Below are 24,456 nucleotides of genomic sequence, written 5' to 3'. Positions count from 1 at the left end.
AAATAACACTACGGTCTCGGGGAACCCTGGTTGAAAAATGTCTATAGCTACAACTCATGATACATTGGTGTGATGGTCGGTGGAAGAGTGCTCCCTACATCTGTGGTCTTGGGGAAGAATTGTCTCCCTACAGATGGCTAAAAAGGCAATTGGTGTCACTGGGAACTTATCTGAGCATCAAAAATTGGTCATTGCTCAAGGAACCCCTAGCAATCATTGGAGGAACCGTAGGGTACCACGGAACCCTGGTTGAGAAACCCTGCTATATACAGTACCATACTGTAATAACTGATTCTAAATAAGGTAGAGCAGTGGTCATTACCCCTGTCCTCAGGGCCCACTAACAGGCCATGTTTGCAAGATAACTGAAATACATCACAGGTGATATCATTTGCTGCTCAGTGATTGCAGTATTCTAGTCTGCATCTCTTCCAGGTAATACATAAAACCTGGCCTGTTGGTGGGCCCTGAGGACAGGGTTGATGACCACTGAGGTTGAGGGTCATTTGGACTCCAGTAGCTGGATTCATAAAGACCGCCTTAACTTCGCGGCGGCGTAGTGTATCGTGTTTACACTACGCCGCCGTAAGTTAGCGAGGCAAGTACATGATTCACAAAGTACTTGCCTGCTAAGTTACGGTGGCGTAGCGTAAATCGGGCGGGCGCAAGCGCGCCTAATTCAAATTCGGCTGAGGGGGCGTGTTTAATGTTAATGGGGGGTGACCTGACGTGATTGACGTATTTTACGAACGGCGCATGCGCCGTCCGTGTACATATCCCAGTGTGCATTGCGGCAAAGTACGCCGCACGGTCGTATTGTTTTCAACGTGGACGTAAATTACGTCCAGACCTATTCACGGACGACTTACGCAAACTACGTAAAATTTTAAAATTTTGACGCGGGAACGACGGCCATACTTAACATTACTAGTCCAGCTATTTGATGGAATAACTTTTTTAAACGGCGTATCTTTACTGCGTCGGGCAAGCGTACGTTCATCAGCGTATCTACTCATTTACATATTCTAGGCCGACCGCAATGGAAGCGCCACCTAGCGGTCAGCCTAAAACGTACGACGGTGTAAGACACTTACGCTGCTTGTATCTGAGCCTAATTTAAGCGTATCTGGTTACCAGAATACGCTTAAATTTGTGTCGGCGCAGATTCAGACTTAGGCTGGCGTATCTACTGATACGCCAGCCTAAGTCTTTCTGAATCCACCTAATGGTTTTTATTTGCACATACCCCAGTCCGAAAAAGAAGTAAAGTACACATACTCTAAGAATAAAGTTTATGCGTCCTTGAATGTTTGCATGTGTCCTTTAAAAAATCTGTACGACTCCCTCTAATTTTGGGATACTCGGACACACACACACACACACACACACACACACACACACACACACACACACACACACACACACACACGTTTCCAGGAAGTGTCAGTAGCTGTTACTACTACCCCCATTGCTGTGCTCATTGCCATTGGCTAAAAACCTTTCCTAAACAGCAGCGCCACCTGCAGGTTGGCACTGGATCCAGAGATGGCTTCTTAGTTTTAAATGTTTGCAATTTCTAACATGCGTATAATTCATTTCAGGCCAACCTACGCTACACCCAAAGTGCTTGAGAAAGCCGGTCTGACGTTAGCCGACATCGATGCCTTTGAGTTCCATGAGGCCTTTGCTGTAAGATAGAAGTACACTGTGTTTGCATGTGTTATTGTTTTTTTGTGTTGCTTTTCAATATTTGCTTTTCTGGTGCAGAGACTGATGTGAATGGTCCTATGTTCTCTGTACAGCACTGCCAGAGATATATAAATATATTGTAATAGTGTCTCACTGTGGTGGGACATTCGAATGTAAGCGGAGGGGAAGGAGAAAAGGCGCCAAGCAACCAGTAGTGCAATGGTTCTCAACCTTCTAGGGCTGTGACCCCTTAATAAAATTTCCCAGGTTGTGGGGACCCCTAACAGTAAAATTATTTTCTTAGCGTGGGTTGTCAGCACCCAGAGCAAGACACGTACTTTACGCCCCTAACCATTTAGTGCTCCCTGAGTCCTTTCCACTCATACAGTATTAAAACCCCTTATGGTATATTTTAGGATGTACCACTCTTTCTCTTTGTTCTCCTTTCTTTCCCTTTTATCTTTCTCTATCCTAATTTCTTATTTTTTTCCCCCCATCCCTCTCTCTAGCCGTCATTCTAGCTCTTTCGCTTATTCTTTCTCTCCCTTTTTCTTTGTTTCCCCCTTTTTTTTCCTTTCCCTTCTATGTATTCTCTATTTTTATTCCTTCTCTTACTTCTTGGTTGAGTAGGGTGGGATGAGTGGCAGTGCTGGTGGGGAGTTGGGATGAATGGTAGTGCTGTTACTCACTGTGTCTCCGGCTTCACTGTATCTCTGTGGTGTCTCGCAGCAGTGACACCTATGCCAAAATCAGGAGATGGGGTCTCCTCCAGTCCCTACCACTTCACATTCCTTACCAGTCAGCTGACCTCTAGTCTCTGCCCCCCACCCATGTTGTGAACTGAATGGGTGGCTGTGAAGTGGCTGAGTGGGTGGCTTCCACAGGCTCCAGGGACAGCCCAGGTGGGCAGCCGCAATAAGTTTTAGTTTTATTCTCACTTTTAATCTTATTTTTCATTTATATCCATTTGGACATTCCAGTTTTCAATTTTTAGACTTTCCACCAGACAGACTACGCTGGGAATTTTTTTTTTTTATTGGAATATAAGCTCATGTGGTGCCGATTTGAATGGTTTACTTTTTTGTTATTCAGCACTGTGGTCTCTATCAATATATCTATCAAAATATATAGAGATAGATGGATAGAGCTACAGAGCTAGAGATATACCTGTGTGTGTGTGTGTGTGTGTGTGTGTGTGTGTGTGTGTATGGATAGATAGATAATAAATAAATAAATATATATATATATATATATAATATAATATATATCCGTGCATGACTGTGATGAGACATTTAAGTGTAAGCTCCTCTAGAACAGGGACTTGATAGGCTCAGTGTTCTCGGTACAGCACTGCGGTATATGTCAGAGATATAGAGTATTATTGTTGTTCTAGCTGTGACATCTATTCCGCAGTGTTGTACAGAGAATACTGAGCCAGTCACATCGGCCTTTGTACCAGAGGAGCTTACACTCTCCAATGTCCCCAATGTTTACACTCTCTCCTCCGTAATTCTGTTGTCGTCGTCTTCGTCGTTGTTTATTAACTCTTGCTACCTGTGCATTATTGGGGTAATTTCTCTTCACTTGTCATATACACACAACAGGAAGTGAGAGAAAATCATTTCAAAGCAAGGTACATCCACTGCTAGACAGTTGTTATCAGAATGCATGTCCCCTTGAAAGGGTTCCTTTCACCTCCTACCCAGCGGGGACACGGCACTAGAATCTGACAACTTTTCTCTCCCTTCAAAGCCATATCCAAAAATGCCTAAAAATAAAGTTTTGCCTTTTTTTAGATGCACTTTACCTTTTTTATTGGATACTCTTTCCCCTTTGTGGCCACTAGGTGGCGATCCTTTCATTGTAAATTTGTATTGCCTCAGAGTGCGTTAAGCCAGTGTTCTGTTGAGAAGTGTTTGCTATCGAGAAGTAGCCGGGTTGAACTGTGCATGCGCAGTACAGATGGCACAACAGCTGATTTTTACCATCGGCTGTTGTGCCGGCGAGATATCGCCTGCGCACAATAGTGGGCACTTCTCGATAGAACACCGTCCACTGTTGAGGCACGTTCATGTCGGTGAGGGGAGAATTTTTTTACATGATGGGGGCAGATTAATAAATGATGGGCAGTGCTGCTAAGATGGGGGCGAATTTTTTAATGGTACAAAACCTGCCCTTCGGTTTACTAAACACGCCCACAAGCGTCCAGGAAGAATATCAGAAAAATGTGTTTTGCAGCACTGCCCATCATTTAATAATCCGCCCCCATCATGTACTAATCCGCCCCTCACCGACAAGCGCACGCCTCGGCAGCACGGGGCACAATCTGACAATAAAATTCTTCTGTCTGCTATTGTGCGCAAAAAAAGAGGAGTTTCTTCTGGACAGCCGCACTCCGAAAAAATTGCCTTTTATTGTAAAAGCCAACACAAGTCACAGCACGCCGGTCAAACTGACGCGTTTCACACCATACTAGTGTTTAGTCATAGCTATTGTGCGTAGGCGCCATTTTTCCGTCGCAACAGCTGATCGTAAACTCAGCTGTTGTGATGTGCATGCGCCGTCCGTCCCGGGCACTTCTCGACAGAACACCGACCATACATGAATCCAATTTGGCTGGTTTAGCAGGGACTGGCTAAAATTTGATCCATGTATTGGCAGGAAGATAGAGGTGCCTAGCAACAACCTCAGGGCTTTTGCATGTATATTCAAGGGAGCATTTTTCAGGTAGCATAAAATACACATATAATCTTATGGGGTGATTTTACTTGATACAAATGATCTGGTAACAGGGTCTCTTAGGCCTCTTTCACACCACTGCAACTTCAAAGTCGCGCGATTTTTGACTGTGTAACTCTCATCAAAGTTGGTGGACCAAAGTAGTGCAGGGACTACTTTTGAAGTCGTACTAATATGAATGGTTGCCTTTGGAAATCGTAAGGAACGACTTGTCATGCGACTTTGCAGTCCCAAATCGTGGGACAAGTGTGAAAGGGGCCTAAGTCTGTAACTTTCTCAAGAGCTAAAAGATCCTGGCCCAGATTCACAAACGGCTTACGACGGCGTAACTCCACGTTCGCCGTCGTAAGTCCAAATGTGTGCCGTCGTATCTATGCGCCTGATTCTTAGAATCAGTTACGCATGAATTTTGCCTAGATACAAGCGGCGTAAGTCTCCTACGCCGTCGTATCTTGGGGTGCATATTTACGCTGGCCGCTAGGGGCGCTTCCGTATATTTCCGCGTCGAATATGCAAATGAGCTAGATACACCGATTCACAAACGTACGTGCGCCCGGCGTGTCAAGATACGTTGTTTACATAAGGCGTCTGACCGGCGTAAGGTTACCCCTCATAAAGCAGGGGTAAGTCATGTTGGCTATGGATGTCGGAAACATACGAACAGCGTCGTATTTTACGTCGTTTGCGTAAGTTGTCCGTGAATGGGGCTGGGCGTAGGTTACGTTCACGTCGACTAAGCATTGAGCGGGCGTAATTTACTTTGAAAATTCAACGTGATACTGAGCCTGCGCGTGCATGTGCCATACGTTAAGCGCGTTATTTACGTGGGGTCACGAATCATTTACATACAACACGCCCCCTACCAGCCTACTTTGAATTACGCATGCTTACGCCGGCCCATTTGCGCTACACCGCCGTAACTTAGGACGCAAGTGCTTTGTGAATACTGCACTTGCCTCTCTAAGTTGCGGCGGCATAACGTAAACAAGAGACGCTACGCCCACACACAAAGTTACGCCGCCCTACGTGAATCTGGGCCTCTGTATTTACTTAAAGCGAAGCCCTAGCCCCCTCCCACCACCACCTAAAAATTTAAGTCCGCAGCTACAGAATGTTCCTTACATTGGTGATCAGTGTGAAGAATGTCCCTTACATTGGTGATCAGTGGGAAGAATGCTCCTTACATTGGTGATCAGTGGGAAGAATGTCCCTTACATTGGTGATCAGTGGGAAGAATGCTCCTTACATTGGTGATCAGTGGGAAGAATGCTCCTTACATTGGTGATCAGTGGGAAGAATGTTCCTTACATTGGTGATCAGTGGGAAGAATGTTCCTTACATTGGTGATCAGTGAGAAGAATGCTCCTTATATTGGTGATCAGTGGGAAGAATGTTCCTTACATTGGTGGCCAGTGGGAAGAATGCTCCTTACATTGGTGATCAGTGGGAAGAATGCTTCTTACATTGGTGATCAGTGGGAAGAATGCTTCTTACATTGGTGATCAGTGGGAAGAATGCTCCTTACATTGGTGGTCAGTGGGAAGAATGCTCCTTACATTGGTGATCAGTGAGAAGAATGTTCCTTACATTGGTGATCAGTGAGAAGAATGCTCCTTACATTGGTGATCAGTGGGAAGAATGCTCCTTACATTGGTGATCAGTGGGAAGAATGCTCCTTACATTGGTGATCAGTGGGAAGAATGCTCCTTACATTGGTGATCAGTGGGAAGAATGCTCCTTACATTGGTGATCAGTGGGAAGAATGCTCCTTACATTGGTTGGTGATCAGTGGGAAGAATGCTCCTTACATTGGTGATCAGTGAGAAGAATGCTCCTTACATTGGTGATCAGTGGGAAGAATGTTCCTTACATTGGTGGCCAGTGGGAAGAATGCTCCTTACATTGGTGATCAGTGGGAAGAATGCTCCTTACATTGGTGGTCAGTGGGAAGAATGCTCCTTGCATTGGTGGTCAGTGGGAAGAATGCTCCTTGCATTGGTGGTCAGTGGGAAGAATGCTCCTTGCATTGGTGGTCAGTGGGAAGGATGCGCCTTGCATTGGCGGTCAGTGGGAAGGAGATGCGCCTTGCATTGGCGGTCAGTGGAAAGGAGATGCGCCTTGCATTGGCGGTCAGTGGAAAGGAGATGCGCCTTGCATTGGTGGTCAGTGGGAAGGAGATGCGCCTTGCATTGGCGGTCAGTGGAAAGGAGATGCGCCTTGCATTGGTGGTCAGTGGGAAGGAGATGCGCCTTGCATTGGTGGTCAGTGGGAGGAATGTCGCCTTCATTGTTGATCAGTGGGAAGGATGCTCTTTACAGGTCTGTGTGCATGTCACAATTCAATTCAACTTACCCGCCTGAGGACTCACTCTGCTCTCCGTCCCCGCCCCCCGCACCTCACCCCGCCCTCTGCCCGCACCTCGCCCTGCCCTCTGCTCCCCAACCCTAGTCACCATATTTACTTGGGATAATCCAAAGTAAATGTGGCGGCATCTGCTGAGAGCTCGGCTGCCTTCTGAATGCAATGTTGTGATCTCATAATTCCCTTCACCTTATATATGATGACCATTGTCACCAGGGCAGAATGTAATTCAAAAACAGTTGTCACTGGAACAGGAGGTGAAGGGAAACTTTTACAATGGTGATGGATTCCTCCAAACTTGATTGTAAAATCTCGTATTTTTTAGTTATTTATTTTTCCTATAAAAATAACAAACCTGTTGTTATACTTACATGTGGAGTCTCCATGACTCAAAGAACTGAATTCAAAAGAATGTATGTCGGCTGGCCAGGGACACTCAGACTGGGGAGGAAAGGCCTAGGTCAGTGATGGTGAACCTTGGCACCCCAGATGTTTTTAAACTACATTTCCCATGATGCTCAACTACACTGCAGAGTGCATTAGCATCATGGGAAATGTAGTTTCAAAACATGTAGGGTGCCAAGGTTCACCATCACTGGCCTAGATGATGTTGCATGTCCTTCATCCAGGAAATTAGGTGGGCTCTATCTGACTTGCTGCAGCTTCTAATGCACATTGTGAGAACGTCAGTGTGCGGTGAATTCGGAGTAAATGATTTCAAAACGGTTGAGTCTGTACAGCTGTGCAAGACTGAAGGGAAGGAATTAAAGAGGAGCGTTCCGATCTGTAAAAAATATTGTAGCTGCTGAATTTTAATATAAGGACACGGGGTCACTTCTAAACTAAGCCTACCCTGTAAAAGAGGAGCGTATATACCGTACTTGCCTTTGTTTTTAAAACTCTGCTTTGCTGTTTGTTGTGTTTCTGGTGTGCAAATTCCTGCTCCTCCTACTAGCTTCTAGGATGTACAAGCCAGTGAGAGGAACAAGTGTTCCACACACCCAGAATATTGAATATTACAAAAAGCCTGTCCTGTGTCAGCAGACTTTGATAGTTTTGGTAAACATTGTGTTGTTTTTTTTCTTCCTTGTATAGGGGCAGATCCTGGCCAATTTGAAAGCAATGGATTCTGACTGGTTTGCCCAGAATTACATGGGAAGGAAGACAAAGGTGACCTTGCCTAGTTGTGGTTTTTTTTTTTGGTTTTTTTTAGTTCTTAAAGTGGAGGTTCACCCTATAAAAAATTTCTAACATTATATCCAGCCCAGTTCTGCAAATTGACACTGACCTTTTTTTTTTCCTGTAGATATCGTTTAGCCATAGAATTCACCGCGGCTTCCGGGTAGGGAAAATCCCGCGGGAGTGGGCGTTCCTATTGACATGCCAATCAATTGGAATGCTAAACGACGGCGCACACAGCGCGTCACGACTTCCCGAAAGAGGCTCGGCTCTATTCGGTGCGCAGGCGCCGAATAGAGCCGAGCCGACCCGAGCTTCCTTCGGGAAATCGTGACGCGCTGTGTGCACCGTCGTTTAGCATGCCAATTGATTGGCATGTCAATAGGAACGCCCACTCCCGCGGGATTCCCTACCCGGAAGCCGCGGTGAATTCTATGGCTAAACGATATCTACAGGGAAAAAAAAGGTCAGTGTGATTTTATTTGCAGAACTGGGCTGGATATAATGTTAGAATTTTTTTATAGGGTGAACCTCCACTTTAATATAATACATTTAGCCCTCAGGTCTGGAAAGGACTATGTTGCATTTTTTTTTTTTTTACTGGTCGTTGGAGATGGGCTCAGGCGTGTTTGGTATCCTAGTCCCAACCCACCTGCCTGTTCCTGCCAGGAAGCCAACACTGCAAACCGCTAATCAAAGGCAGTGAGACATTTCCCGGAAATTTCTCACTGTCTGTGATTGGTGGTGTTCAGTGTCGGCTTCCTGGCAGGAACGGGCAGGTGGGTTGGGACTAGGATACCAAACACGCCTGAGCCCATCTCTACTGGTCATTTGTCCAGGACAGCACAGTAGAGAGCATAACTCCACCTCCCCAGAGGCAAGAAATGCAACAGGAAAGACTTTGAGCCTAGGGTTCACACTAGCGCGTTCTCAGATCGCATGTGATTCCCTCCTGCACCGCAGGTGCCGATCACATGCGATCTCTGAGCAATGTGAGTGCAGCCATACAGTTGTCGCATTGGATTCGCACAGAAAATAGTGCAGGGACATTTTTTTTCCCCCGCACTAGAATCGGATCGCATGGGTGTTCTTACCTATTCGATTCAATTCCTGTGTGAGTTCACAGTTCGCACTGCGATCTGAGAACTAAATTTTGGGGTGCTATTAACCCACAGTGGTTCGCAGAAGGCAGTGTGAGCTGTCTGCGGGAAGGATGCGATGCGAGAACCGGCGCACGTATGTGAACCCAGGGTAAAAGGACGGTATTTGTTTCCTCCCAGGGTCTTTTGGAGCACTCTCCTGTGGTTTGTCTGTAGGGGAATATAGAAGAGAGGATGTTTTTCTTTATATCCCTTACTTCCAATATGTCTTTTTATTCATCTTCCTATTTGGAGCCCATTCCTCAGTTCCAAGGTCCATGAAGGCTCATGTGCTCTCTGTGTTTTAAAGATCCTCAAAAAATCTTTAATTGGTTAAAATAAATGCATTTTAAATCACAAAAGTGGTGTAAAGAGATGCTTCTCAGATCATTTCCATAAGGATCATCTTATCCACCCATTAGTGCTTCATTTGACGACCGACCTCTAATGTCCTGGCTAATGCATTTTGAGGCAGCACCTCTTCATCAGAGCATCACTGGAGTTGGCTTTGCTGAAGAGCTGCTGCCTCGAAACGCATTAGCCAGGATTTTAGAGGTTGGTCTTTGAAGGAAACACTAATGGATAAAGATGTTCTTTCTAGAAATTATGTGAGAAACCTGTCTTTATGCCACGTTTGAGTAAAATATATTTATTTTTAACCAATGAAAGATTTTTGAAGATTTTGCACCATGCCAGTGCACTCTGCTTTTATTTACAGTTACCGTATTTTCTGAGGATTTCCCGGTCTGGAGAAAGCTGCAAGGAAGTGGATGTTTTTCCCTCTAAATTATGTTGAGGAAAGAGACTAATAATAGACCGGTAATAGAACTTTAGTAGACATGTAGGGGCAGATCCACAAAAGAATTACGCCGGCGTATCTCTTGATATGCCGCGTAATTTCAGATTTTGCGCGTCGTATCTTTGTTTTGTATCTACAAAACAAAGATACGACTGCATCTCGGATCGATCCGAGAGGCGTACATTTTAGTACGCCGTCGGATCTCGGGTGCATTTTTTCGGCGGCCGCTAGGTGGTGTTTCCGTCGATTTCCGCTTCGAGTATGCAAATTAGCTAGTTACGGCGATCCACGAACATACGTCCGTCGTTTGCGTTTGGCTTTTTCCAGCGTATAGTTACCCCTGCTATATGGTGGCGTACTCAATGTTAAGTATGGCCGTCGTTCCCGCCTCGCACTTTGAATTTTTTACGTCGTTTGCGTAAGTCATTCGCGTATAGGGATTTGCGTAGAATGACGTCACCGTCGTAAGCATTGGCTTGTTCCGGTTTAATTTCGAGCATGCGCACTGGGATACCCCCCACGGACGGCGCATGCGCCGTTAAAAAAAAAAACATTGTTTACGTCCGGTCACAACGTATTTACATAAAACACGCTCCCATCACATCCATTTGAATTCCGCGCCCTTACGCCGCCGTAACTTACGGCGCAAATTCTTTGAGGGTTCCAAAAAAAATAAATAAGTTGCGGCGTAGTGTATCTTAGATACGCTACGCCGGACGCAATAATGCGCCGATGTACGTGGATCTGCCCGTAGATTCCATTGCTGTTGAGTGAGTTTATTATTATTTTTTGGTTGTTGCAGCGAATCGATAGGTTTACTTTAAACTGTATGTCCGGCATTATCCAAACCCCAAACCGCTCTCCTCCTCCTCTAGATCTTGTTCCTATAATAATAATAATATATATATATATATATATCTATCTATATATATATATATATATATATAATTTTTTTTTTTTTTTCTATGTTCCTGCAGTAAGAAACTGCTTTTATTTACTCCCTCAAATTCTTGCAGGTTGGCGCTCCTCTCCTGGAGAAGTTTAACACCTGGGGTGGATCATTATCTCTCGGTCACCCTTTTGCCGCTACGGGTGTTCGGCTGGTGATGGCAGCTGCTCACCGGCTGAAGAAGGAAGGAGGACAGTATGGACTGGTAGCAGCGTGTGCTGCTGGAGGACAGGTGAGCTTTTCACACACCGGGTCTACTCTGTGCCTTTTTGTTTTGGATTTTATGTTCATGTGATCTGCTCAATCTTCGCCGTATGTGTGTGTGGTTTCTAAATACATGAGCTTGTATGAGCAGCCATGATTAAAGCGGAACTAAACACATAGATTTAACAGTGTGGGGGAAAAAAAAGTTACATTGCCGGCACATGCTGGGAATGTAATTGTCACATTGGTTGTGCTCTCATCCAATGGCTAGTGTCATAACTGATCACATGTGCATTATCATGGCAGTTGAAGATCATGCAGAGGCTAAGATGGCAGCTTCCTAGGCTGAAAAGGATAGAAGGGTTTAGTTCCGCTTTAAGCTTATGCTGCTGCTGCTGTGTAGTGCTGCCCATGCTGTTCAGAGAACAGAGCCACTGCCAGGGTTGCTCAGAGATCAGTGTAATGCAGAAATCACTTTAAAAGCAGATCAGTGATGGTGAACCTTGGCACCCCAGATGTTTTAAAACTACACTTCCCATGATGCTCATGCACTCTGCAGTGTAGTTGAGCATCATGGGAAATGGAGTTCCAAAACATCTGGGGTGCCAAGGTTCATCCTCACTGGACTATATGGAGTCTATCAAAATTCTTGTGTGCTTTTCCTTGGTTCATTCACGAGCGGCGCTCACTAAAGCCCAGCTGTTCAGGACATATTTAGAAGCACTAATGTCCCCTATCTGAAGAAGTCGCAGGATTTGCAAGTTTTCTTTACTCTGCTCTTTTGTCCTATTTGAATGGGCGCAGTTGTTCCAAAACTGGTCTACAGCTGTGTTTCTCAACTCCATTCCTCAAGGCGCCCCAACAGGTCATGTTTTCAGGATTTCCATTTTTCCATTTTTTTTGCACAGGTTTTTTTGCACAGGTTTTTTTGCACAGGTTTTTTTGCACAGGTTTTTTTGCACAGGTTTTTTTGCACAGGTTTATTTGATCAGTTTCACTGCCTTAGTAATTACCACAGCCATTTTCATCTGAGGGAAATCCTGAAAACGTGACCAGTTGGGGGTGCCTTGAGGAATGGGAGTTAAAGTGGAGTTCCACCTAAAAATTGAACTTTCTCTTAACCCACTCCTCCCCCCCTTACATGCCACATTTGGCATGTAATTTTTTTTGGGGGGGGGGGGGGGGAGTGGGGGCTTCAGGAGAAGGGAACTTCCTGTCCCACTTCCTCCTTCCGCCGAGGGGCTGGAAAGGCGATTAGCTTAATCGCCTTTTCACAGCCCCTCCCTGTAGGCGAGCGCCTGTCCAATCGGACGGCACCGCGCCGCCCGCGCATGCGCACTGGGTGCCCGGCCGTGAAGCCGAAAGCTATCACTGCCGGGTGCCCACACTAGGAATGAAGATGCCGGCCGGCACGTCGCTGGAGCCGTGGAGCAGGTAAGTGTCTGTTTATTAAAAGCCAGCAGCTACACTTTTTGTAGCTGCTGACTTTTAATAAACTTAAAAAAAGGGTGGAAAACCCCTTTAAATCACTGGTCTACAGCATGCTCTGCCCCTCACGCGGCTCTGTAGGAAAATAATATTTAGATTTGATTGACACTGGTTTAATCCCTCCCAATATAAAAACACGTTAACTTTGAACACTATGGAAAAACAAAACTTAATTCCAGTACTCAATAGATTAAGCTTACATTTATATACACAAATAAACACGTCAGAGTAGTGACTCCTGCTCTGCACAACATGAGGGGGGGAGGGGATGTTAAAGTGGTAGTAAAGTTCACTTTTTGATTTATACCTACAGTTGAGCCTGTAATAAGGCTTGCCTGTAGGTACAATGAATATCTCCTAAACGTGCATCGGAGATGGTTGCTTTAGTAGCAGTTGGCTGAAGCCCGCAACCCGCAAAGACTGGGTGAAGATGGAAGCCCTGGCAGCGGTGACAGTGGGGGTTATTTATGGAAGGCAAATCCACTTTGCACTATAAGTGCAATTGAAAGTGCACTTGGCAGTGTAGTTGCTGTAAATCTGAGGGGTAAATCTGAAATGAGGGGAAGCTCTGCAGATTTTATTATCCAATAATGTGCAAGCTAAAATGCTGTTTTTTATTTTCCCTGCATGTCCCCCTCGGATCTACAGCGACTGCACTTTCAGTGCAATTTCAACTGCACTTTGCACTTGTAGTGCAAAGTGGATTTGCCTTTAGAAAATAACCCCCAGTTTGTTGCTGGAGGGGCTTCGCTTAACTACTTTCCGACCTGCCGCCGTCGTTTTACGGTGGCAGGTCGGCTCCCCTGCGCGAGAGCCCGTAGCTCTACGTCGGCGCTCTCGCAGGCCCCTAGGGGGGCGCGCGCCGCCGGAGGGGCGCTCGCCACCGACTCCCGTGCGTGTGCCCGGCGGGCACGATCGCCGCCGGGCACACGCGATTGCTCGTTACAGAGCGGGGACCGGGAGCTGTGTGTGTAAACACACAGCTCCTGGTCCTGTCAGGGGGGGAAATGCTGATCTTCTGTTCATACATTGTATGAACAGAAGATCAGTGTTTCCCCTAGTGAGGCCACCCCCCTACAGTTAGAACACACCCAGGGAACATACATAACACCTTCCCCGCCCCCTAGTGTTAACCCCTTCACTGCCAGTGGCATTTTTATAGTAATCCAATGCATTTTTATAGCACCGATCGCTATAAAAATGCCAATGGTGTCAAAAGTGTCCGAAGTGTCCGCCATAATGTCACAGTAGCGAAAAAAAAACTCTGATCTAGCGAAAAAAAAACTCTGATCTAGTAAAAAAAAATATTAATAAAAATACCCCCTATTTTGTAAACGCTATAACGTTTGCGCAAACCAATCAATAAACGCTTATTGCAATTTTTTTTACGAAAAATATGTAGAAGAATACGTATCGGCCTAAACTGAGGAAAAAAAATGTTTTTTATATATTTTTGGGGGATATTTATTATAGCAAATGTAAAAAATATATATTTTTTCAAAATTGTCGCTCTATTTTTGTTTATAGTGTAAAAACTGCAGAGGTGATCAAATACCACCAAAAGAAAGCTCTATTTGTGGGGAAAAAAGGACGCCAATTTTGTTTGGTAAACAACGTCGTACGACGCGTAATTAACAGTTAAAGCGACGCAGCGCCGAATCGCAAAAAGTGCTCTGGTCTTTGGGCATGCATAATAAGCTGGGTGTTAAGTGGTTAAGGCTGTTTACCAATAAACGGCCGGCGCTTTCAGTGTGTAAAGCATCGCTAAAATGTTTTTTGGAAACCTTCCCCCTCCGGTGTCACATTTTGGCACCTTTCAGGGGGAGGGGGGTGCAGATACCTGTATAATACAGGTATTTGCACCCACTTCCGGGGAGAGACTCCCACAGGAGTCACTCCACTTTTCGTCCTCTCGTCCCCCACCCCGCTGCCTTCTGGGAAACACAGGGGTCCCAGGAGACAGCGGGGGAACACTGGGAAAGTCCCGCACTACTTGAGCATGCGCAGTAGGGAACCGGGCAATTGAAGCCGCAAGGCTTCACTTCCTGATTCTCTCACCGAGGATGGCGGCGGGGGCAGCAGAGAGACCAGCGATTTGCTCATCTTCTGCTGTCGACTTCGCGGGCGCGCTGGACAGGTAAGTGTCCGTTTTATTAAAAGACAGCAGCTTTAGTATTTGTAGATGCAGACTTTTTTAATATCTATTTTTTTTTGCATGTTGCATGTTACACCCTAAATACAGTTGGGTCCATATATATTTGGACACGGGAACAATTTTCATACTTTTTTAAAACATTTTACAATTTTCATACTGCCACCAGAATAAAATTAAACAATTCAAATTTAATTTGAAGTCATAGCTCGCATTGAAACAGCTTTTTGATTTAATTTTCCAATTACTTTTGGTCCTTTGAAAAAGGGGGGTTGCTATTCTTAAAGCGGGGGTTCACCCTATTAAAAAAAAAAAAAATTTTTTTTTTTTTATTCTAGCATTACATTCGGCATCGTAGCGCGAGCTACAGTATGCCGGTCTTACATTTTTTATCCCCGTACTCACTGTGCTATTGTACATTGAAGATTCCGGGGAATGGGCGTTCCTATGGTGAGAGAAGGTGATTGACGGCCGGCCCTGGCACGTCACGCTTCTCCGGAAATAGCCAAAATAGGCTTGGCTCTTCACGGCGCCTGCGCATAGCCTGTGCGCAGGCGCCGTGAAGAGCCGAGACCTACTCCGGCTGTCTTCGGGGAGCGTGACGTGCCAGAGCCGGCCGTCAATCATCCTCCCTCTCCATAGGCACGCCCATTCCCCGCGGGGAGTCGGAATTTTCAATGTACAATAGCACAGTGAGTACGGGGATGAAAAATGTAAGACCGGCATACTGTAGCTCGCGCTACGATGCCGAATGTAATGCTAGAATGATGTTAAGGAGGGTGAACCACCGCTTTAAGCGCTGTAATTCCTAAACCCTTCCTCCCATTTTGGATGTACAAACTCTCAAATTAAACCTGAGTGTTGCACTTTCAGCTCATATCCATGATATAACTATAGCTTGAATATGTTTTGGTAAGTACATGAAAAAAATTGTGCCTGTGTCCAAATACATATGGACCTAACTGTATGTGTGTAGCATGGAGTCATGGGTGCACCCTGTATTTGAAATTTTTGATTTTTTTTTTTTTTTTTTTTTTTTTATAAATCTTAAAATAAATGTTTATGCATTAGCTTAAAGTGAATGTAAAGCCCTCTCATCCTTTCTAAACTACTGCCATAGTGCTGATCTATAAGGATATAGATGCCTCCTGCATGTATCCTTACCTGTCAAATGTCTCCCCTCTGTCTGTTCTAAGAACTGAAAAACTGCAGATTCTGTGGGTGGGTCTGTTGTCTGGAGCTCGGTGGGTGAAGTCTTTACTGTCAGTAGACTCCCCGCCCTCCTCTACACTTCCCTTTGTCAACATGCATTTTCTCTTGTGTATTCATTACACTAAATTCTGCTATGATCACTAACATCCAGTCAAAATCCAGAAAAGTGACCACATGACTTCAGAAAAGGTGTGGGGGTGGCAATTAAAAAATAATGCCTGTCTGAAGCTAGTGCATCAGATATGTAAATAACCTGTCACTCACAGCAAGGGGGCGGAACGGACTAAGGTTTTTCTCTGTAAGTCCGTTTTGAACAAGAAAAGAGGATTGCTCAGAGCTGGATTAACTCTGTGTGGCAAGACTGGGCACAGATGATAGGAAATCTTATACTGTACATTGTGACATAAATAAAAAAAACAGGTTTACATCCACTTTAAAAATCTTTAGAAAACCTTAAAAATAACCGAAAACCATTGCGTTCTAACTTCCAAAGATCTAATATAAGATGTCATGGTAAGGAGAAATTAAGGTAGATTCAGGTAGAGAAGCCTATAGTTACGTCGGCGTAGCTTAGCGTGTTTAGGCTACGCCGCCGTAAGTTAGCTAGGCTAGTACATGATTCTCAATGTACTTGCCTGCTAATATACGGCGGCGTAGCCTAAAGCGGACGGGCGTAAGGGCGCTGAATTCAAATGTGTGGAAGGGGGGCGTGTTTAATGCTGTTAAGGCTTGACCTTACGTTTTTTCGTTAGTGCGCATGCGCCGGGCGCCTGCATTTCGGCTAAGTACGCCGCACGGGCCTATTGATTTCGACATGGACGTAAATCGCTATTCGCAGACGACTTACGCAAACGATGTAAAAAATTCGAATCTCGCGGCGGGAACGGCGACCATACTTTAACATTGTTATTCCACCTAATAGATGGAATAACTTTAGGCCTGAAAATGCCTTACGGAAACGGCGTAAATCGACTGCGGCGGCCGGACGTACGTTCGTGAATCGACGTATCAACTCATTTACATATTCTACGCCGACCGCAATGGAAGCGCCACCTAGCGGCCAGCCGAAATATTGCCATCTAAGATAGGACGGCGCAAGCCGTCGTATCTTAGATATGTTTAAGCGTATCTCTGTTTGAGCATACGCTTAAACATAGGTCGGCGTAGATTCTGAGTTAGGCCGGCTTATCTACTGATAAGTCGGCCTAACTCTTACTGAATCTACCTAATAGTGTGCAGCAAGTTTTTTATATTTTGGTCATTTTGTTGTCTGCTGTTATCAATCGCAGCAGTGTGAAATGTGTATCTATGGCTAAGATGTAATTCCTCCAGGTAAACTTGTTTTGCTATTCCTGCTGCGGTGAGCAGGCGCAGGCTGTGGATAAATATAACCGCATTTACCTTGTGTGTTAGTATTTTCTGTCTGATCTTCTCCCCGAAGTTTATTGTCAGAGGGAAATCTCAACATATTATGAATTACCAGCAGGTTGAGTGAGTGTTTGTGAGTTGTATGCCTTGGGGGGGAGAATTCCCTGATCTCTGAGCAGAGAATAGAACACACAGCACCTGTCGCTGCTCTCATGGATCCCTCGCTGCCGTTTCTGTCTCTATTGTGTGTTTATCTTATTCAAACATCCGCACCTGAGCACACCGCGCTTCTCTGCAATCAAAGGTCACGGAGGGTGCGATCACACATTAAATCATCTGACATATAGTGCTTTTGTGTGTGTAAAAAAATATATATATATATATATATATATATATATATATATATATATATATATATATATATATATATATATATATAATATTTTTTTTATACTGTACACAGTATCTCACAAAAGTGAGTACACCCCTCACATTTTTTGTAAATATTTTATTCTATCTTTTCATGTGACAACACTGAAGAAATTACACTTTGCTACAATGTTGTGTAGTGAGTGTACAGCTTGTATAACAGTGTAAATTTGCTGTCCCCTCAAAATAACTCAACACACAGCCATTAATGTCTAAACCGCTGGCAAATAAAAGTGAGTACCCCCCCTAAGTGAAAATGTCCAAATTGGGCCAGATTAGCCATTTTTCCTCCCCGGTGTCATGTGACACGTTGGTGCCTCATACTGCTCACTTGACGTTCAACATGGCACCTCATGGCAAAGATCTGAAAAAAATAATTTATGTTCTACATAAAAATGGCATAGGCCAGGGGTAGGCGATCTCGGCCTTCCAGCTGTGGTGAAACTACAAATCCCATCATGCCTCTAGGAGTAATGCCTTTGAATATCAGGGTCTTGCAATGTCTCACAGGAATTGTAGTTTTAAAACTAGTGGAGGGCCGAGGTTGCCTACCCCTGGCCTCGGCTATAAGAAGGTTACGAAGACCCTGAAACTGAGCTGCAGTATGGTGGCCAAGAAGACCATACAGAGGTTCAACATGACAGATTTCACTCAGAACAGGCCTTGTCATGGTCCTCCAAAGAAGTTAAGTGAACATGCTCAGCGTCATGTCCAGAGGTTTTCTTTGGGAAATGGACGTATGATCAGATCCTCTTCTATGGAGCAGCGGGTGTCAACAGACATGTTCGTTGATGGCAGTCGGGTGTAAACGGACAAGCTGTCCATTTGCACCCGACCTCCCATAGAGGAGATCATGCGGTGTCCACTCAGCAGTAGCGGAGCGGAGACAGGCATGCTGTCCGCCTGCTCAGTGAGGATCAGCAGGCTGAGTCCACCCCGTATGAAAGGGGCCTTAGATGTTCATCCGGTTTACAGCAACTGATTACAAGGCTCAGTAGCTCAAGCTTACATTTACATACACACTCAGCGAAAGAGCTAGACAAGTGATTCATTTCCTAAGCCCTCTCTGCCTGCCTTTTCAAATCTGCATATACAATTTAAAGTGGTATTAAACCGAAAACCCGAAATTTTAATATATTGCAGCTTGCCAGTCCTTTCCAAATGTGGTGGCTGCAATCTTTTTTTTTTTTTTTTATGCTTTTCTTTCCTCCATAGGCTCTAATAGGCTTCAAAATAGGGTGGACTCGGAACGCAGAGCATTGCGTCTGGAGCCCACCAATAAAAATTCACTGTTGCAACACTGATCCTCCTCCCGGCCAATAGGGAAGCAGGTATGAAACATGTTTCCCGATTGGCCAAAACGTCAGGTGATTCTATTGGACGCCTAGCGCTGGGAGAGGAGACACCGCGGAACCTGCTCCAGGAGAGGTCACCGGAGCAGCTTTCCCACACTTTTTTTTTTTTTCCTTTTGAGTGCAGCTATCAAATAAGAAGGGGGGTACACAGGGCAGGACTGGGAGTGGCCTCATTGGTCAGTACTGGTCTTTGCCCTTTAATCGATGCATAATGACATGACAAAAGGGAGGACTGGAAAGCCTATGACCTCTGAGATGTATAGCCAGAAGAGAGGTAGTGAGGTCAGAGTCCCAGCAGCTGGGAGACCTTCAGGAAAAGTCATAAGGCACATTGGGGTTGATTTCCTGAAGTCGAATAGACTGTTCACTTTGCAAGTGCATTTGCTCTTTGCAAAATATTTATCCCCAGAGCTTAGTGAATGGGTTCAAGCTCTGCTACCTTCCATTATCCTATCATGCACAAACAAAAATGCTGTGTTTTTTTATTTTCCTTGAATGTGATTGGGTATTCTTTGCTAAAGGGAAACCTCACCACATTCACTAAGCCCTGGAGAAATGTATTTTTCAGGCTGCAAAGTCACTTGCAAAATGAACAGTGTATTTGCCTTTTAGTTGGTCACCACAGTTTTGCACGTATACCTGCATGCATTATTTATACTTTGGAATTCCAGTGTTTGTATAAAAACAAAATATATGTTTCACTGAATGTAGAAACCCTTGTGTACTTTTGATAAATGTTTTTTTTTTTTTTTCCTTTTCTTAGGGTCATGGAATGATTGTGGAGGCCTATCCCCAATAACCTGTAACTCGGTTTACTGTCCCAGCCTATGCACCAGAGCAATGCACTAATAACAAAGAATGTCTCCCTCCTGCACAGGATAATTTTGCCGCACTGTAAATATTTTTTTAGTTGCCTTGTCTGCGGTTTTCAATACAATACTGATTTGTACTGAGCACCAAGCAATTCCTACAACATCGGATTCAATTACCTAATGATGGACGGGGCCTATGTACGTACCCATGGCCGTTCCTTGCTTTTCTATGTCCTGCACAAGAAAACAGGAGTTGTTGAAATACAGAAGATGAATTGTTGCTGAATAAAACGGCTTTGAAATGAGCTTCTGGAAATATGAACTGTGTCAGCGTCTCTGCAGGAATTACAGAGTGTTAAGAAGTTTTGCAAATTAATAAAAATTTAATTTAGCAAATATTTGTTTTGCTTTTATTCAGAGCAAAGTGTCAAACTTCCTTTTTTTTAACCACTTCTCTACTTTGGGTGTTTTTCAGATTTGGTGTTTACAAGACTAAAACAGTTTTTTTTTGCTAGAAAATTACTTAAAACCCACAAACATTATATATTTATTTTTTTCTAACACCCTAGAGAATAAAATGGCGATCATTGCAATGCTTTTTGACACACCATATTTGCGCAGCGGTCCTACAAGCGCACTTTTTTTGGAAAAAAAACACTTTTTTTTTAATTAAAAAATAAGACGGCAATAAATTTGGCCCAATTGTGTTGTATATTGTGAAAGATAATGTTACGCCGAGTAAAATGATACCCAACATGTCACGCTTACAAATTGGGCTCGCTCGTGGCATGGCGTCAAACTTTTACCCTTAAAAATCTCGATAGGCGACGTTTAAAAAAATCTATTGGTTGCATTTTTTGAGTTACAGAGGAGGTCTAGGGCTATAATTATTGCTCTCGCTCTAACGATCGCGGCGATACCTCACTTGTGTCATTTGAACACAGTTTTCATATGCGGGCGCTACTCGCGTATGCGTTCGCTTCTGCGCACGAGCTCGTCGGGACGGGGCGCTTTAAATATATATTTTTTTTTTTCTTATTTATTTTTAGTTATTTTCTTATTTTTTACACTGGAAAAAAAAATGATCACTTTTATTCCTATTACAAGGAATGTAAACATCCCTTGTAATAGAAAAAAGCATGACAGGTCCTCTTAATATGAGATCTGGGGTCAAAAAAGACCTCAGATCTCATATTTACACTAAAATGCAAAAAAAATTTAAACTGTCATTTTTTCAAATGACAAAAAAAAAGTTTCTTTAAGAGGCTGGGCGGGACTGACGTTTTGACGTCACTTCCGCCCAGCAGAGCTATGGGGGACGGGCGAAGGAGATTTTTCCTTCAGTCTCGTCCCCGCTCAGCTGCAGAACGCACCCGATCTCCTCCGCCGCTACCGACGGCTCCGGTAAGCGGCGGAGGGCCCCACTCCCGCCGCCGATAACTGCGATCTCGCGGCGAATTCGCCGCGGAGACTGCCGTTATCGTTAACAGAACCGCTGACACTAAAGATGGATACCTCGGTTGTGGCAGTAGCTGCTGCCGTTACCGAGATATCCATCTTTAAAGTTAGGCCGTATAAAGACGTACGGCGGTTTGGAAGTGGTTAAAGAAATGAAGCTCCAATATTCTTAAAGGACGTGCGTTGGTATAACTGTTACTTGAATAGACAAAGATTCACACTGTTGCATATTAGTTCAGCGGGCTGCTTAGCACACTGCTGCCTGGGGGTAAAGAATTTTGAGCTCTTACTGGAGCTGACTTTCGGACTCGCACCAAAGTAAATTATTAAAAAAACTGTTTTCGTGCACAGTATCTCGTTTTTAAAGCAAACCTGTATTGTCATGGGAGAGTGCCATTGCTGGCCTTGTCTAGTTGTTTTGGCTGTCTTATACCTCAGTGCTTCATAGTCACAAGCCCCAAAATAAACCTGCATTAAATGAGAGCCAGGGAAAAGGCAGAAATACTTATTTCTATACTTGTGACTCAACAATTATGAAAGCGAAAGTATCTGCAATGTAGCTTGGCTATTGTCATTGATCGCTTTTAAAGTGGAGTTCCACCCATAAATATAACATTACATCAGTAGTTTTAAAAAAATGTCATTAGTCCTTTACGAAAAAAAACCCTTTTTTTTAGATGTCTTCAAAGTGTTGTTGCTAGGCAGAATAGTTAATCTTCCCTCTTCCTGGACCTAGGTGCTTAATGCTTCCTAACCTACACCGCACAGACTCCTGGGAATGTAGTGGGTGTAACTTTCCAGGAGTCTGTGCACTCCCCAGTCTCAAAGAATCATGTGACTTGGACAGCACAGGTGCTGAAACCTGATCTGACACTGCTTGTGCAGCACTGAGCATGTGCTAGATCTGCAAGGCTGAAATCCAGGAAGTCATACAGTCTGGCTTCATGATGCCCACACTTAAGATGGCCCCAGTCAATTTCTATTTTATAAAGTGTCTAAATGCTGCAACAACCTAACAAAACGGACCTTAGTTTACAGACTAACTTTACTAGAATACATTAAGCTTGTGTATTACAGGGGTATTTATATTTAAAAAGTGAAATTGTGGCCGGAACTCTGCTTTAATAAGAATAAAATTGTATGGCTGTATTCTCCAAACTGAGCCCTGGGGGCCAGATGTGGGCCTTTGCTTGCTTTTATCCCGCCCTTGGGGGAACTTATTCATTCACGGATACCTACAATGGGGCATAATTCCCCTTCCCCCCCCCCACAGAGACCAATGATGTGGCACAACACTTTCCACCGACGCCAACAAAGGGGCACAGCACAATTCCTACTAATGAGCTGGTACAATTCCTCCTAATGACACCAACGTTGGGGCACAATGCTATCAATGTTAGGGCACAATTCCTCTCAATGACGCCAATGATGCGGCACGATTCCTCCCATTGATGTTGAGGATGGGGCATTGTTTTTCCTCACTGACTGTCGGTACCTTTTCTACTCCCAGTGGACACAGTCTGGCCCCCCCTAAAGTCTGAGGGACCGTAAACTGGCCCCCTGGTGTAGAAGTAGAGCTGCACGATTTTGGAAAAAATGAGAACCGCGTTTCTTTTGCTTGGAATAAAGATCACGATTCTCAAAAAATCTCTGTCCTCCCTATGTCACCATGCACCACCCACAGATCTACATTTTAAAATGGTTAATTAAAAAAAGAAAAATCTATATCGAAGTTAAACTCGGCAAGAAAAAAATAAATTGTGTGTGTTTATTTATTTATTATATATATATATATATATGTTTCTTTTTTTCTTTTTTTTTTTCTTGTTGAGTTTAGCCACTTAAGACCCGGACCATTATGCAATTCGACACTGTGTCGCTTTAACTGACAATTGCGCGTGGCTCCCAAACAAAATTGCCGTCCTCCCCCCCCCCCCCATAAATAGAGCTTTCTTTTGGTGGTATTTGATCACCTCTGCGTTTTTTTATTTTTTGTGCTATAAACAAAAATAGAGCGAAATTTTTTTAAAAAAATGCAATATTTTTTGCTATAAAAAATACCCCCGCGTTTATCGATTGGTTTGCGCAAAATAGGGGATAGTTTTATTACATTTTTATTTAATATATATATTTTTTTTTTTTACTACTAATGGCGGCAATCAGCGTTTTTTTTTTTTTTTTTTGTGACCGACATTATGGCGGACACATCGGACAATTTTGACACATTTTTGGGACCATTGTCATTTTCACAGCAAAAAGTGCTATACAAATGCATTGTTTACTGTGAAAATTACAATTGCAGTTTGGGAGTTAACCACAAGGGGGCGCTGAAGGGGTTAAGTGTGACCTCATATGTGTATCTAACTGTAGGGGGCGGGGCTGGACGTGTGACGTCATTGATCGCCTTTCCCTATATCAGGGAACAGACGATCAATGACAGCGCCACAGTGAAGAACGGGGAAGGTTTGTTTACATATACCTCTCCTCGTTCTTCAGCTCCTGTAACCGATCGCGGGTCTTCGGCGGCGATCGGGTCCCGCGGTCACGGAGCTTCGCGACCCATGGCTGGGCATTTAACCGCTTCCATACCGGGCACTTACGCACCTTCCTGCCCAAGCCAATTTTCAGCTTTCAGCACTGTCGCACTTTGAATGACAATTGCGCGGTCATGCTACACTGTACCCAAACAATTTTTTTATCATTTTTTTCCCACAAATAGAGCTTTCTTTTGGTGGTATTTGATCATCTCTGCGGTTTTTATTTTTTGCGCTATAAACAAAAGAAGAGCGACGATTAAAAAAAAATACTATGTTTTACTTATTTAATAAATATCACAATTTTTAAAAAAAAAAAAATTTTCCTCAGTTTAGGCCGATACGTATTCTTCTACATATTTTTGGTAAAAAAAATCCCAATAATCATATATTGATTGGTTTGCGCAAAAGTTATAGCGTCTACAAAATAGGTGATAGATTTATGGCATTTTTATTTTATAATTTTTTTTACTAGTATTGGCGGCGATTTGTGATTTTTTTTTTTTTTTTTTTTTTTTACTGTCACCGTGACATTGCGGCGAACACATCGGACACTTTTGACACGTTTTTGGGACCATTCACATTTATG

At 44.0% G+C, this 24,456-nt stretch overlaps 1 protein-coding gene across 1 annotated transcript in view; it reads left to right on the top strand.

The window, feature by feature from the left end:
* The window catches only part of HADHB (hydroxyacyl-CoA dehydrogenase trifunctional multienzyme complex subunit beta), a 54,710-nt gene extending 34,444 nt beyond the window's left edge, over window positions 1–20,266 (top strand). The window contains exons 13-16 of the mRNA XM_040348211.1: window positions 1,602–1,689; window positions 7,885–7,959; window positions 10,923–11,087; window positions 19,827–20,266. Of these exons, the coding sequence (XP_040204145.1) occupies window positions 1,602–1,689; window positions 7,885–7,959; window positions 10,923–11,087; window positions 19,827–19,862 (364 nt within the window). The 3' untranslated portion in view covers window positions 19,863–20,266. The remainder of the gene's footprint in view (window positions 1–1,601; window positions 1,690–7,884; window positions 7,960–10,922; window positions 11,088–19,826) is intronic.
* Window positions 20,267–24,456: the final 4,190 nt, after the last annotated feature.

The sequence above is a fragment of the Rana temporaria genome, chromosome 4 (assembly GCF_905171775.1).
Source record: "Rana temporaria chromosome 4, aRanTem1.1, whole genome shotgun sequence".
NCBI lineage: Eukaryota > Metazoa > Chordata > Amphibia > Anura > Ranidae > Rana > Rana temporaria.
The sequence above is the reverse complement of the archived record's forward strand: the minus strand, read 5'-3'. Positions and strand labels throughout refer to the sequence as shown.